Below are 16,300 nucleotides of genomic sequence, written 5' to 3'. Positions count from 1 at the left end.
CAAATTGTAAACATTTATCGAACTTAATTAAATAGGACATAAAATGTCAAGGTACATTGTTTTCTTTTTGAATATATATATACCAAAATATATAAATAAATAATTAATTAACAATAGAGAGAATAATTAAACAAACCTTGATCCTCAGAAAAGAGAAGTTAAAAGGCACAGAACTCTCTTAAAAAATACTTAATTAAAAATAACCATTTAAAAGGTCTACAAATAATTACTATGATGAAGCAATTATGACCGGGTTTTTTTTTTTTTCCTTTAATTTTTGTCTCGGAGTACATACACGATTATTAGCATGAAAAAAAAGAATATTAATTGAAGGAGTTTCAACTCGTTAAATATTAATCTTATGGGTATATGATCTTATTGTATAACACACTGATAATAAAGAAGTTCCACCTAATGAAATACTGGATATATATTGGACTAATAAAATAATGTATGGATCGAGATAATTTTTTTCAACATAAACTCAGTAAAAGTCTTAATTTCCATTTAACTTCTTAATTAGTAAGGGCCAATAATTATTATTATTATTATCAACTAGACTCTGGTTTCTCTCTAAAAATAGGTCTCTAGAGTCTAGCCTATCTCTTTGAATCTTTCCCTGGACATACAACATGTCCAACTTGTATATATGCATGTGGTTGTGGGACATGCATTATAATTGGCATGTATTCAACCAATTTGAGTTAGTTGTATAGTTAATTTATTTGTTTGTATTTCAATAAGTATAGAAAATTTAAAATTTTTTTGTGCATGTAATAATTTATTACAAATTGAAAAAAATGACATGTTCTTTCTATTTAAATAATGCAGCTGGCTGCTGTATTAGTTAGGCGATTATTATATGCGGGCAAGTGGATAAGTGAAAGAGAAAATGAAGGAAACAAACAATTAAATGAATTTATTATTCAATTATACGATGTTTATATTAAAATAAGTCATTATGATTAATTATTAATATAAAATATATATTAAAATAAATAAATGTATTAGTAATTAATTTTAGTAATTATTTTTAGTGTATAAATAATATTTTTTATATATTATTATAAAAAAATAGTCACAATATAATAATTAAATAAATTTAAAAATTAAATTAAATTAAATAATTATGAGAATGAGAAAGACTATATAGTTAATATCATGTACTAGAACACTTACTATTTAGAGTGAAAGAGGAAAAAACGAACAATTAAATGAATTTATTATTATAAAAAGAAAATAATCGAGTTAAGTCTTAAATTTGGCTGTATTTATTTTTGAAAATAGGATAGGACATGACACTAAAACAGAGATAATAGAATAGAGATATTAAAAATTATATTTTGTGTATTGTATTTGGATACGATGGACAAGACACTAATGTAATGTCGTGTATTATGTTTAGATAAATATGGACAAAACTAAGATATTATATGCGAAATGACTAAAATAGCCATGTGATTTCAAATTTTTTACATCAAGTATAAATTAATTTAATAAAAAAAAGAGTATGTAGGAGTACAGAAAATTACAAGAAGAATTGGTCTATAAATCAATAAGATAAAAATGGTATTAAAGTAACAACATTAAGAATAAATAAAAGAGTCCCGTTAGAGAGACAATGAGATATGTATACAATAACTATAATGGGCTGTTTATTGGACCCAATTTTCATTAAAAGAGTAATTAAACGCTAAATAACCCTAATTCCTAATTGTTGTTTAATTTACCCCACCACCAAATTAATCCTATTTCAAAATTTACCCCAATTACCCAATCCTTTCGGTTCCCACGCTGTCTCCCCTACCCAAAACCCTCCAAGTCGCTGCAGAGACGCCTATCGACGGAGAACCACGTGCGTCAGAAGCTGCAACTTCGGAAAGCAACCCGTCCTCACGAGTGTCCTTGATTGCTCCCCTCAAGTCCCTCACCCTGTTGCCGTTGTACACCTCCACGTCATTGGAGCTCAGCCCCTGCGTGCTACGCCGGCGACCCGATCTGCAGCCCAGCCACGCACTCCTCCGTTGCACATCTCGTCGCGCGGAAGCGGCTGTATCCAGCAGAACTCGTCGCACTGGTGGCAGCCGAGCATCCGACCGTGGAAGATTAGCCGCCTGCTCCTCGGCCATCCACCGGGACAACCACGAACATCATTGCCGACAGTAGACTAACCATCCGAGGTAAGTGGGTTAACTTGTTCATTGATTGAATCGTAATTTCTGTTGCATGTTGTATTATGGACAGATTTTGCTTCTGATATGAGTGATTATATGCACTGAGAAATCATTAGGTTCAATTTTAGTATCTTGCAGCATATGTAGTATGATGTTGGTTGAGATCGTTACAATTCATGGTGATCTAACTTTAGCGTGGGAATGGTTGAAAAAGTTTGGTAATGTTGTATATATAGCAGCTAAATTTTCAATTTTTTTCTTGCTCCGTGCGGACCTGTGCATGCAATGTGACGTAAAGTAATTGACAAATGTTGAAATTTGGTTGATATTTATAGGATGTTTATTTCTGTAGCCTATTGGATGGTTAGTCTTATAAGCTGTTACTCTAGTTTGAATTTTGGATTCACAACAATTTCCAGTCCTTACTATATCACTACAACAAAATTTGGTAATTACGGCGGTTTTTTAGGGTTATTACGGCGGTTTGAACCGCCATTATTTCCTTGAACGGCGCTCAAGAAAAACCGCCATAATTTGAAGCGCTATTTGGTTATTACGGCGGTTTTAGAAAAACCGCCACAATTACCTGGTTAAAACGGCGGTTTTTGAGTTGGGTTAAAACGGCGGTTCAAACCGCCTTTATTTCCGGATAAAACGGCATTTTTTGTTGCTTAAAACGGCGGTTTCAAACCGCCACAATTACCTGGTTAAAATGGCGATTTTTGAGTTGGGTTAAAAGGGCGGTTCAAACCGCCGTTATTTCCAGATAAAACGGCATTTTTTGTTGGTTAAAGTGGCAGTTTCAAACCGCCACAATTACCTGGTTAAAATGGTAATTTTTTAGTTGGGTTAAAATGGCTGTTCAAACTGCCGTTATTTCCAAATAAAATAGCATCTTTTTGTTGGTTAAAATGGCATTTCATGTTGTTTAAAACGGCAGAATTTATTGTTTAAAAATGGTAGTTTAAAACCGCCATTTTTTTCACGTTAAAATGACGTTTTAATTGTTTAAAATGGAAGTTACAAGCTATCGTTTTTACCAGATAAAAGTAATATTTTTTTATCTTTTAAATTAGCATACACTTTTATCTGCACATGAGTTTTAACCGTCGTTTTTACTATATTAAACAAATAATTTTTTTGTTTAAAATTTCACAATAACAAGAAATCATAACTTATAAGCAAAATATTACATAACTCAAATAAAGTATTAAATATAATATATAATATTTTAGTATTGAAAATCAAAAGTAATAACTCCTATACAAATAAAGTATCAAACATAACATGAACATAACATTTAGCTAAAGATACATCAAATCTCTATCATAAAAATCATGAATTATTGAATTATGATGGCTCCACCTAATATATAGTACCCTTCAAATTCGTATATCTCAATAGGCTTCTCTGGCAAGACCTAACTTTGCTGTTTCTTTTACCTTGTAGCCTGAAACCAAACTACCAAAACTTATCAAGAAATGAAGGACAAAGATTTTGTTTATCAAAAAAGTTGTTGAATATCACTATGCTATGATATCGGATGAGTATTTACAGAAAATATTCCAAATTATATATATAAATGAAAACAAAGTAATAGCCTAATATAAGATCTTTACAATACAGATACCCTAAAGAAGATTAGAAACTTGAAACGAATGAGCATCAAACATATAAGAGAATGGAAGAGATACCTGAAACAAATGAGAAAGAATACCTACAATAATGGCATGACAAAATCTATAAATAAAAAAAGAAAAATGAATTATTACCAATATTTTGATATGTGCAAAAATAACACAGTCCATTTAGAAATCCCTCAATAAAATCAGGTAACAAGTTGACTATAGATATTTGAGAAACATACATGTGTTACAACAACTTGACTGTAGAACTCTTGAATGTGTTGTGCTCCAGAGACATCCTTTCTGTTATGTTCAATCAATGAGGTAACAAGTTCCATGGAATAAAGAGAAAGAAAAGTTCAAGTAGGAAGCAAACACATTGATGAAATAACAAGCATCTGAAATGCATTTGGCTTTGGCTCCTGCTAGAATTAGAGATCTAAAGCGATCGCATTGTAGTATTGCTGTCAATCCTCCTGCTGAACATCCTGAAAGAATAGCCTGTACTTGCAATTTTCAATTAGTGAACCACAATCATTTGGAACATAAATAAATAATGTCGCTTACATTTTGAGCATTTCTCATTCCTTTTGCCAGCAAGTCTTCAATGACAGCAACGAAAATTCTTCCTCCTCTGTAGTGCAAATTGGTTTTCTAATTTATTTATCATGTGTGCAAATCTCATCAGAATAGAAATTACAAAATAACAAATCTTATCTTTTAGAACAAAATTTTCAATGTTACATTACTTACAGGATCCACTGCTTCGATGTCACCAGTAAACAATGAACCATCACAGTATCTAACCTTGATTATATTCCAGTTGTAGAAATCTGAAAAATGCAACACTTGTTAAGATCCATAAAATTAAAAAATGTTTGCGTTGATGAGGAGAAAGAATAAAAATTGTGACTAGTGAAGAATATACCTGGGTTAAATTTTTGCTTGTTGCTTAAATATCCAGAAAAGGAAGCTGTTTGATCCATTTTCTTAGATGAACCTAAGCACTCCTGCGATCGAGACAAACAGGCATGGTTGCACCAACCTCCTCCTGGCAAGAAAATGTCTCTTGCACCAACCTAAAGTACATCCAAGAAAGATGAATATGATATCTATACTTATTTATTTGGATAGTCAAGCTGAGGTTTCATTAATATATGTTCTTAACGAGAATAAATTTATCCTTGCAAGTTAAGTTCTTAACGAGAATAATTAAATGAATGGATCTTCGACATGATCATCAATTGTTAAAAAAGCCAATAATAATAATAATTAGTTGAAGCACATGGATAAAAAAGGAATCATAATTTGAGTAATTTATAAAGAAGATATCCATGCTAACGGCAATTCCTTGTTAAATTATTCCACATTTATACTATTTTTAATCTCATATATAACCTTTTTCCATCCCCTTTCAGCACATAAAATTGGGTTTCATTCAGTACTTGAGTAATGCAGTTGACTTATTATTAATTAAAATGATAACTTACTAATTATGCCCGATTTGTTATCTCATTATTAAGTCCTTAAATTTTGATTAATCTAAATAAATAATATTATTTGAACGTCCAATAACAAATATTATTGAAGTATTAATTTAAGAACAAAAAATGTGGTAGGTTCCTTACCAAGATGACTTGGATAAATGTGTGGCCCTTGCAATCATCAACCTCCAATATGGAAGCCATGTTCCCACATCGGTAACAGTAGTTGGGTGCACTAAAAATCGTAACCACCTTTTGTTCCTATTTCCACAAAACAATGCACAACTGAAACTTATCCAATAATTTTAGAGCAAGAAAATGAAGATCACTCAACGAGAATGAGAATTACAGCAGTTAAATCCATCCATAACCATCTGATGAGCTCTAGCAATCAGCTTCAGACTGTTTGTGTGATTAAATTGTTCAGATATATCCTGAAAGGACGAATGTGATCAATAAAAGTATAGAAGACATATTGATATACCAAACATATTCAACATGGAGTACAGAAGCTAAAAGCTATCGCTACCTGGCCAAAAGTATATCCAGCACCCCGTGGAGAAATTTCCCAGCCACATCTATCATCTGGATCAGATCACAGAAGATCACATATGGCCCCTTCATGAGGAACCTCTTGAACACGATCAAAGCTCCTTATGTTATCAAGGGTCCCAATTGAAGGTGAAAGTCCACCATGCGATAGAAAAATTTTAGACTCCACCTGGAAGGGGACATGCATTAAATTAGAGGCAAGATGATCAAAAGGCTGTAACCAACACTGTGTAGCAACATAATGGGGATTTTACATAATTATCAACTTTTGGCTTCTCCTTGTAAGATTTTACAAGCACCCTAGAGCCACGAACATAATAGGGATTTCCCTTTTCCAGAATCATTTTAACAGATTCTGGTTCAACAAAGGTCACAAATCCAAACATTCTTCTTTGTTGGCATTGAATCTTTACATCTTCAACACTCCCAAAGGACAAAATTGAACACAGTTATCAAACTCCCATGAAAAAAAAGAAAAGAGAAATAAATTAAAGAAAAAAGCAGAGGGTAGTGGAATTCGTAGCTCACCACCGTCCCTCTTCCCCTCCGGCCTCCGCCACTCTCATTCTCTCTCCATCTCTCCCTAAACTACAATCACATTTAAGAATCAAAATTGAAACCACCGACAAAGAACTTAATCCATAAGCCAAAACAAAAAGGTAAAGAAAAGAAAAAAAGCGAAGATAAATTGAGAAAGTTGTATTATAAACTGTAAGCTGTAACTAGAGGCAACCATGGCAAGATTCGTCAACTCCCGAGTAGGAAAAATCAAAAAATTGAAGAGAAAAAGGGAATGGGCATAAGAAATTAGGCACCTGAACACCAGGGGTATCGAAGTTCATGACTCGGATCTTGGCACCAATGTCACCCAAAATTTGGAGCTCCACTCGGTCGTTGAGTGAGGCGTCACGCATCAAATTAGCGGAGTAAAAGTGAAGCATAACTATAAAAGTGAAGAATTAAAAACTGCAAAAGTGATCTTAAAACTTCTTTAAGAAAGAATAACAAACTACTATTTAAGATGGAAACAATGAGATAATAGATATGCATGTTCTAATAATGAAACATACTACTTCATTAGCATTTCAGTTTAGAGTTGTGTATCAAGTTATTTCCATGAACATAAAGCCTTGAAATATATAGTTTTTGGGTTAAGCCCACGAAACTTGGTACAAACTTGGTACATATTAATGAAAACCACCTGTTTGCTTTATTCTCTGAGAGAAAGGACGCCAAGTTGATACCTTCCTTATTGTGGCAAGGGATCCAGAGGGCATTGCTGCTACAGAAGATACTATGAACCTAATGAGAGACATCACGGAGTAAATAAGACGGAGTAAATAAGGGATATTCATTAGGATTTTCTCTCTTTCGCTACAATTAAATGGAATACTGTTCTTAGTTCTTAATCAGTAACATAGGCTTTCTTAGCTGGACTATGTGGAAGACTAGAAACCAGTCATATTTCAAAATATAGAAATTAATCCAGCAACAACAATTATCTTAGCAATTAAGCATTGTGAATCAGAAATCTTGCCTTTTGCTCGTTTATGCCTTGAATCAGGTGCACAGCCTTGTGTGATAACATGCCAAATCCACTTGAACAGTTTCCACACTAAAAATTGATTAAAAATGTTAAAATAGACTCAGACTTTGTATTTGGTCCTAGCTCAATATAATAACAACTATAGGAATTCATATATCAAACACCATGGTTTACTAATTGTATGCGAAAGTGATTACAATTAATGAATAAAACCGCTAGTTTATGCATACAGGTTTTCTAAATTTCATGAAACAAAAGCAGAAAAAATAAATTAATTACTCTATTGTAAGCAACCTATAAATGACTCGCAAGCAGATCAATGGTGTCTCGCTTAAGAAACTTCTTTGTTGAATTTCTCTTTCTCCTTATCACATTAATCCGATTCCTTGATTGTTTAATAAGCGATTTGCTGAAAAAAAGGAGATAAACTGCAAAATTGAAAATTGAAATTTGCATAATTACAATCAATGAAAGGTATTAAGAAGGAAGAAAAGAAGCAGAGAAATCAAAGAGGCCGTCAAAAATTTTGGAATATCTAATTTGGTGGCGCGAGGGGATGAGAAACAACGACAAGATGAACGATAGCTGCGGAAGATGAAGGGCGACAAGAGATTAGGGGTTCATCATTCACATCACTCACACTTTCTCATACGCAGCAACACTAATCACTCTTTCATCTGGAGCATTCCATCTAAAACCTCTGCGTCGAAATTCCATGCCGCAACAGATCTAAAAATCTTGGAGAAGAAGACGCATTACTTAGAGAGAGAGAGAGAGAGAAGAAGAAGAGAGAGAAGAGGTAATTAACGCATTCCAGAGAAGAAGAAGAGAAATGAGAATTTTCTATACAAACCTAGAAGTGAGAACGCAGATCGCATCAATGGAAGCTGTGAACTCTGAAGACGCATCGCCGGAGGAGAAAACTCACTCTCGCGCACTCTACTTGCTAAGCTAGGTTTGCATAAATGAAGTTTTACTTTAATTAATAAAAGAATATATCGGCGGTTCTAACTGCCGAAATCACAAAAACTGCCATATTCAAAAAAGAAGTTACGGCAACAACATATACCGCCGAAAATAAAGAAAATTATGGCAGTTACAAAGAACCGCCCTAATAAAAATGTCGTTTTAAACTAATTTTTTTGTAGTGTATTGCTATTGTTACTTTAGTCAAAGAATTACCTGAACCTTTTTATTATTGGTGTGTAATTCAAACTACAAATATATTCAGGTTAAAGCATGTATTTTTCATGTTTGTTCAAATCTATTAGAAAAGTGGAATGGTGCATCACTGAATCTAGTGATCAGAAGTGAAAAGAAACCTTATATGTGTTTTTTTGCATTTTATCCCTTGTAAACACTCTTGTTTATTATGTGATACAATGGTTGGTCTTAATCATAGATATTGGGCACATTTATTTGGATATTTAGATCGGTATTTAATCGGGCCATTAGTTTTGATAGATAATGTAAGTCAAGGAAAATGGGGAGAATTTGTTTCAATAACCATGAATGTTGTTTTTATGTTATTACTTTGAAGGCTCCTACAAAGACATGTATTGTGTGGTTTTATTTCTTTTTTTAGTATTTTCCGTGGTTGTATTTGTTCAGTAAATATTTTCGTTCTAGATAATCAAAATGGAGTACACCTTCACTGGATAGATAATTTGTGATTTATTTTTGGCATGGCTTTTTGTGTAGGACAAAACTGATTTATGGGTCTGCAAAGCTGTTACATTTTGCGAAAGTAGTTCACACGGATGGTTGGTGTGGATGTGATTGACGTCTTTGCTACCCGACTTGCTTTGTTAATAAATTTTGTTAGCATTTTGGATGGTTGCTTTAGTAAGTTATTGGTTGATTGTTGTATCTGATGGAAATTACACTTTTTTATTTGGATTGTTACTTGAGTATGTGGTTAGTCAGTTGGTCTTCGTAGTTGATGATCTGTTTTCATGAATTAAATTTTTATCTTAATTATAGATGGTTACAATAGAGATATTGGAAAGTTTGATGTTGATAAATCTTCTGAAGCATATCACAAAATAGGAAAAAGCTAGCTTCTTCAACACCAATAATTTGTTTTCTGTCTCAATACATCAGTATTTTATTATGATGCCTTCTCGTTCCAACAATTAATGTTATATCAATTGAATTATAAAATTATGATATAATTTATATTTTTTAGCTACAGGTTATTAGCTTTTTTTTTCATGTTATTCGCATGCTCTTTTGTGAAAGAAAAAATTGATTTGTGAAGCTGCCAAGTTGATGGATTGTATGAAAGTAGTTTACATTGATGATTGATGTGGCTATAATTGACGGCTGTGCTCCTCTTATTGGTTTGGTGATAATATTCGTAAGCAATTTGGATGATTGCTTTAGTAGGGTATTGGATGGTTGGTGTATCTGATAGACAATGCTCATATTTATTTGGATCATTACTTAAGTTTGTGGTTGGATAGGTGGATTTTGTATTTGCTGCTATGTCTTCATGAATTAGTTTTTTTTTATCTTAATTATAGATGGTTATAAAAAAAATTCTGAGGTTTGATTTTGATATATCTTCCGTAGCATAGCAAATATAAGAAAAAGACTAGAATCTTTGAGGCCAATATTTTCTTAGTTGCCTCAATACATCAGTGTTATATTCTCGTGCCATATAGCTCCAAAATACTAAAAACTAAAAAACAGCAACAAAATATACATTGACACACATTTTATATTCATTTTTTATTTTCACCTACCATATCATGCACAATAAAATAACAAATACTAACTATACAATAATTTCTTTTGCATTGCCATCAAGATTATTGTAAATTAGAATTTTAATATCCATTCTCTTGTGTAAAAAAAATTATATTTTTTCGTTATTTATCCAAACACTACAACTTTAAAATAAGTATTTTTATAACTAAAAATCAACACAAATAACTTATTTATAAGTTGCTATTAATAAAAATCCTCATACTTTAAGCTCTTTTTCCAAAAGAGCTTATTTAAGTTGTTAACCCAAATTGTACCTTAGTCTTAAGACCACAAATACCTTTTTCACAATTACCTTTTTCAAATTGGACATTAGTCTTAAGACCTTAGTCCTTCTACTATTTGTTACTATTTACACACTACACCAAAACTTCTAAATAACCATTTGGGTGACAATAGAGATAACCATCTGTTAGCCTATAGAATCGAACATCCAGCTTTTATTACTTGTAACTGACCACATACTCTACACCAAGACTATTATGAATTACCATCTGGATACCAGTAAAAATAACCATCCACTATCCTATTGAATCGAACATCCATATTAAAATACTTGCAACTGATCACACACACTACACCCTAATTATTCAAAATAACCATCTGGATAACAAAAGAAATAACCATTCACTTTTCTATTAAATCAAATATCCAGTTTATAATACTTTTAACGAATCACACACACTACACCCAAACTATTCAAAATAACCATTCGGGTAACAATAGAAATAAACATCTGCTATACTATTAAATCGAATATCCAGTTTAACATAATTGTAACTAATTATACACACCACACTAAGGCTATTACAAAATAACCATCTGGGTACCAATAGAAATAACCATCTGCTACGCTATTGAATCGAAACTGACTTTCTTTGCATATGTTGCATAAAAATCCTTAGCCAGCTTCAAATGCTCAAACCGTATCCTAACTCTTGGTATTTCGTCTTTGGCAAGGCAACTATGATACTGCGAATCATTTTAAAACAGACATCATTCGATGAACATAAGGATTAATGGTCGATTCAAATATGTGGTTCATGAAAAAACAACAATATACTAGAGACCAAACCTCATCAACAAGATCTGCGTCATAACTTCCAGTAATATCTGTACATTCTATGACCTATAATCAAACATACACAAACTAATTAGATACAGTACTATTAAACAAATTTCAACTCAAAAGATTTTATTAATATTTTTTCCAAAAAAATCATAAAAAATTTATTACTAAACATAACTTACAAGAAATAATAACAATGAAAAGTGTACTCATAAAAAATCTCACCTAATTAGTTAGGCTTATATTAAGTATTCATATAGAGCATGCACGGATTTGCCACAACTGAATCGCACCTACACAACCTAAAACCAAGTCCATTTCTATGCTTTGAAAAGTAAAAAAGCTCATTATTTCTTCTTAGATGTGAATGATACACTCCCATTTTTCATTTTCGTTTCTTCAATGACTTTCTTGCCAATCCTCTTTTATTTCTTCTTCTTCTTATTTGTTTATTAATTAATTTATTTTTCTTATAGTAGTAATCAGTGTTGTATGTATTGTGGGCTTGCTAATTAAAATTTTGGGGCCTTTGAGTACTATATTGTATGTTAAGCACAAATATATATATATATTTTCTAGCAAAATTATATAGCGTGAAAAATAAAAAAATGCAAAAACAAAAAATACTACATAATATGCAGGAAGCATATGAGCATATAACTAAAAAATATGTGGCGATCATATAAGCATACCATGCCTTTATAAAATACTCATATAAGCATTTCATGGTTAACATGTTGCAAATACAATTAGCATACACTTCAATTCAGATAACAATTTCAGCCATTGCATCACCTTATGGTTATTTTTTTAATTAATTGAATGACCATCATGTAGGGATAATATACGCACACCATACATTTTAATGCATTCATATAAGCAAACCAATAAATTAATTTATGCTACCTCATCATTCATATAAGTACATAAGTCCATAATAGGATGGTTAGCATATAAAGATGCCATACAACATGAAGGCCGCATAAATTCATCTACAAAAACACGCATAAAATATACTTCCTGCATATAATCATATAAGAATGAAATGATTAATTAATTTAAGCAAATCCTCAACACATATAATCATACCATTCAATATAAAATAATCACAAATTTAGTTGAATCTCAACTCATCGATCACATTTGCATATTTCATGAAATATAAAAACAAACACCTCATTTACATTGTGACTAAAAATTTAAATTAATCGAAAAATAAACATCCATGCATAGTTATCAAACCCGGACCGGACCGGCCGGTTCGATCGAAAAACCGATGAACCGGACCTTTAACCGATCCGGGTTAACAATCGAACCGCACAAACAGACAAACCGGTCAAACTTGGAAGACCCGGTGAAAATCGGACTGAACCGTGGACTGAACCGGACCGGTCAGACCGCAAATGACGTCAGCACGTGCGTTTTAAAAAATGTAACGCAGTGTGCTGGGTTCGAACCTGGCACTCCTAGAGAATAAAAGGATTTGTAACCACCAGGCTACCATGCATTTTGAAGTTATTGATACCTTTTTATAAATATATTATAACTTATAAGACATATCCTAATTAATAACTTTATCTTATTAACTCTTTTACTCATGTAAAATTTAAAATCTCCTTACACTTTTATCTTTTATTCTAATGAGTAATTTTATATTTAATTTAATTAATTTTTTATTTTATATTTACTAACTTAAATTAATTATTTTTTAATTTTACATAATTATTAAAAATATTAAATGTTGTTAAATATTCTTTAAAATAAAAAGATAAATAAAAATAGTTTTATTAATCATATCATATTTTTGTTATTGATAATTATATAATATTTATTAATATTAACTCTTTTTCAACATATATTTGATTAATATAATTAATTAATAAATTATTGAAATATTAAAATAATTTAATTTTATATAAAAAAATCTTATTATAAAAAAATAAATTTTATATAATTATTTAATTATAACCGAGTCAACCGGTTCAACCTGTGACCCAACGGTTGAACCAGTGACCCGGTGACCCAGTAATCTCACCGGGTTGATTACCGGTTCGGTTTGATAACTATGCATCCATGGCAGAATTTGTTGATCGTAATTGCTCACCTTGATCGACTTGTGACCGTGGACTGCGACATCGCCGGATAAGTTTTCATGTTGGTTTGATAAATTTTCTGCAACCTCAGACGGAACACAAACTATTGGTTCAACTACATCGAACTCCATTAATAAATTTCAGCTAGGTGGTATGCATAAAGGAGGACCCTCGCTTGAAACACGTTCGTCTTAAGATCCTGTGATTCCAAAGGAGGCAAAACCGGCTGGGCACTGTGCGGACGAGAGGGCGGTGCTGGGGTGTCTGTTCGATCGTAGAGGAAGGTGGAAACAGACCAACGGGACGCAGTGCTGAACAGTGGACTGGGCTGGGCGGTGAAAACAAACGCTGAGGGTAGTCGTGTGATCGTGGCAGAGATGACGAGGGAGATTCGCGGATTAATTGAGAGAATGGAGGTCACACTGTCTTGAGAGAGGGAGTTCGTTGTTTTGATTCTATAACTGACGGCAACCCTAATTTGTTTCAAATTTCAAATTAGAAAGAATTCAAAATTAATTAATTACCCATGATTTAATTTTAATTTCAATTAAACCCCATTGTATGCATTGTACAATAAGACTATTGTCTCCCCATACTTTTCCTAAATAAAATAACATAAAGTAGAAAAGTAAATTAAGTCTCCATTAATACAGCATGCCATAGAGAATAGAATGAACGATGGAATTAATTAATTATCCAGTCAAGTAAGAAATTCTACAAAAAAAAGAGAGTATCTGAGAAAAACACAGAGAAAGAAGAACTACGATGTAGAGAAGAAGCTAAAATTAGAAAAAATAAGAATAGATAATAATAAAATAATAAAAAATATCTATGGATAGAAAGGAAAAAAATTTTGATAAAAAAATTCGTGTCCACATTTTCAAATCCTATGTCCATCATTGTGCTTCGTAAAAGAGTGGATACAAAAATATAAAATAGTGTCCTGGAGACAATGTGTTCCGTATCCATGTTCCTGCCTCCAAACACGTTTTAAACATTTGTTGTTCATGTCTCTGTGTCCTGTCTCCGAAAATTGAAATTGCACTCAAATTTTAAAATAGTCTCTGAAATTAATACTTATCCTAATTTATTTTCAAAATTACATTTCAAAATTCATAATAGTCCCTAACAAGATATTTAGAAATCCTTGAATCAATTCCTATTCAATTATTCCTGTATTTGAAACAAAAATATTTAAGTTAGTTTTATGAAATTCAATTCATTCCATTATTTTTTCTCAAAATTAATTAGGTCCATTTTAAAATTTTATTTTATTGGAATTTCACTTAAAATTTAAAATGTTTAAAATATCCTTATAATTTAATTACTTTTTCTTCTTAATTTTTTTTACTCACTTTCTCTTAATGCCTCCTACATTTTAACACAGACTTTCTCTTCTCTCACTACCTTTATTCCCTTTTTCTTTTATTTTCTTTAACTTACTTAACATAATATATATACCTTTTTTTTTTTAAAGACCTACCATGTAGATCTAAAAAAAATATCCACACATAATATATTTTACGTGTTTAACTTAACTTAATGACACCAAATGTTTGCAATACGTCTAAACATTTTAAGTAAAATTGTGTCAATCATGACACCAGTAAAAAGTGGCATATTTTTGTTCTATTTTAATAACATGAATTAGTTACTATAATTTACATTAATAACTAGCTTTTTTTATTTACTTTTTTTAACTTGCTATGTTAGACTACTCAACAAATTAGTTCTTAATATTTCATATTTACTTTTTATTGTTGGTTTGTCATTAGAATCAACCATGAAGAATTATTTATTTTTTTAATTAATAATAATATTTAAAATTTAATATTTTTATATTAATCCAATTTTGTTTTTTAAAAAGGATTAACAAATTTTAATTGAAAATAAATTTAGTTAAAAAATATAATTTTTTAATTATTTTATATAATTTAATAAATAAATATATTTATTATTTAAATATAATATTATATTAATAAAAAATAAAATTATCTATTATAAAATTTTAAATACTGAAATTCAATTTAAATCTATAATTTTACTAATTCATTCTAAATATTAAAAATCAATTCAATTTTATATCATTAAAAATTTTTAAACAGGCAGTAAGACGCTTTCTATATGTCTATCAAAAATCATGCTGACACTGTAACAATTAACTAATGTGTTTTGCCATTTAATCTCTTTCAAAAATGAAGAATCATGACAGCAGCAAATTCAAGTCGAATAACATTTGAGAATGTTTTTCTTTCCCCAACAACTTGAGGACTTGATCACAACTGAATTTCCCAAGGCTAATTAAAAAGAAAACATCAAAATTATACATCCCATAAGAGATGATAATATGTAATTGAAAAGCCAAATTAAATGCAGAACACTTTAGAATGCCATAAAAGTCCAAGTGCAGGTACAAAAGTCATGCACCACTAATTTGATCTTCATTCTAACATCCAAAAAGCATGTTACCTTCAAAGTCATCTATAGAAAATGTTGCAGAGTCATCATACGTAGCAAGTTTATAATTTGGAATGGGAAAAGAATAACCGGCACCAGCTTCCATCTTGAATTATATTTTTCCTTTTGCTTCTAGAATAATAATATAACATGACTTCAATTCTTCAAATGCAAGTAATTGCAGAAGTTTTAGCCATAAAAAAGTTACAGAATCCAAGCCTGACTCAAGAATCCAAGCCTGACTCAAGCTTGACAAGGTTTTATTAAAACAATTCGCCTCACTGAGATCAACGGAATGGCATACAAACAGGAGGAGACACGACAAATCAAGAAAATATGACATTTGTGGAAGCAAAATCAGAAGGGGAGCCTCTCCTTGGTGTCTTCAAGCCTTCTATTTCCCGTTCAAGCTCTTCTTTAATCCTATACAACCCAGCCAAGTTGCAGAAATAGCCAGACGATTCAGTGCGCCTCCATCGCCCCCGCAGCCATGTCCCAATCTCCAGCGACAACAGCCGATCGTGGAAGTGC

General features: G+C 31.5%; 1 protein-coding gene across 29 annotated transcripts; it reads right to left on the bottom strand.

The window, feature by feature from the left end:
• Nucleotides 1-3,368: 3,368 nt before the first annotated feature.
• On the bottom strand, nt 3,369-8,417 carry LOC112796344 (pectin acetylesterase 8). 29 transcript variants are annotated; one of them, XM_072235100.1, is made up of 16 exons: nt 8,235-8,374; nt 8,022-8,110; nt 7,676-7,790; nt 7,373-7,450; nt 7,037-7,137; nt 6,651-6,778; nt 6,364-6,423; nt 5,813-6,004; nt 5,633-5,717; nt 5,428-5,544; nt 4,728-4,878; nt 4,553-4,632; nt 4,367-4,453; nt 4,042-4,300; nt 3,869-3,914; nt 3,369-3,624 (listed from the first exon to the last, which is right to left on the bottom strand). In XM_072235100.1, exons 9-14 carry the CDS (start codon nt 5,645-5,647, stop codon nt 4,112-4,114), a joined length of 639 nt encoding a protein of 212 aa, XP_072091201.1. In that variant the 5' UTR covers nt 5,648-5,717; nt 5,813-6,004; nt 6,364-6,423; nt 6,651-6,778; nt 7,037-7,137; nt 7,373-7,450; nt 7,676-7,790; nt 8,022-8,110; nt 8,235-8,374; the 3' UTR covers nt 3,369-3,624; nt 3,869-3,914; nt 4,042-4,111. The 29 variants fall into 29 exon arrangements, with proteins under 29 accessions (XP_072091201.1, XP_072091193.1, XP_072091191.1 ...); XM_072235092.1 differs by lacking the exon at nt 6,364-6,423 and having other exon boundaries at nt 8,235-8,417; XM_072235090.1 differs by lacking the exon at nt 6,364-6,423 and having other exon boundaries at nt 7,676-7,809.
• Between the last annotated feature and the right edge of the window lie 7,883 nt (nt 8,418-16,300).

The sequence above is a fragment of the Arachis hypogaea genome, chromosome 4 (assembly GCF_003086295.3).
Source record: "Arachis hypogaea cultivar Tifrunner chromosome 4, arahy.Tifrunner.gnm2.J5K5, whole genome shotgun sequence".
Classification (NCBI taxonomy): Eukaryota; Viridiplantae; Streptophyta; class Magnoliopsida; order Fabales; family Fabaceae; genus Arachis; species Arachis hypogaea.
The sequence above is the reverse complement of the archived record's forward strand: the minus strand, read 5'-3'. Positions and strand labels throughout refer to the sequence as shown.

What these genes read in the sequence shown, in the direction of transcription:
- LOC112796344 (XM_072235104.1), bottom strand. An exon ending in CATTTATCCAAGTCATCTTG is followed by an intron (nt 4,879 to 5,427) that starts GTAAGGAACCTA and finishes GATGTACTTTAG; the next exon opens with GTTGGTGCAAGAGACATTTT. An exon ending in ACATCGAAGCAGTGGATCCT is followed by an intron (nt 4,454 to 4,552) that starts GTAAGTAATGTA and finishes TAAATAAATTAG; the next exon opens with AAAACCAATTTGCACTACAG.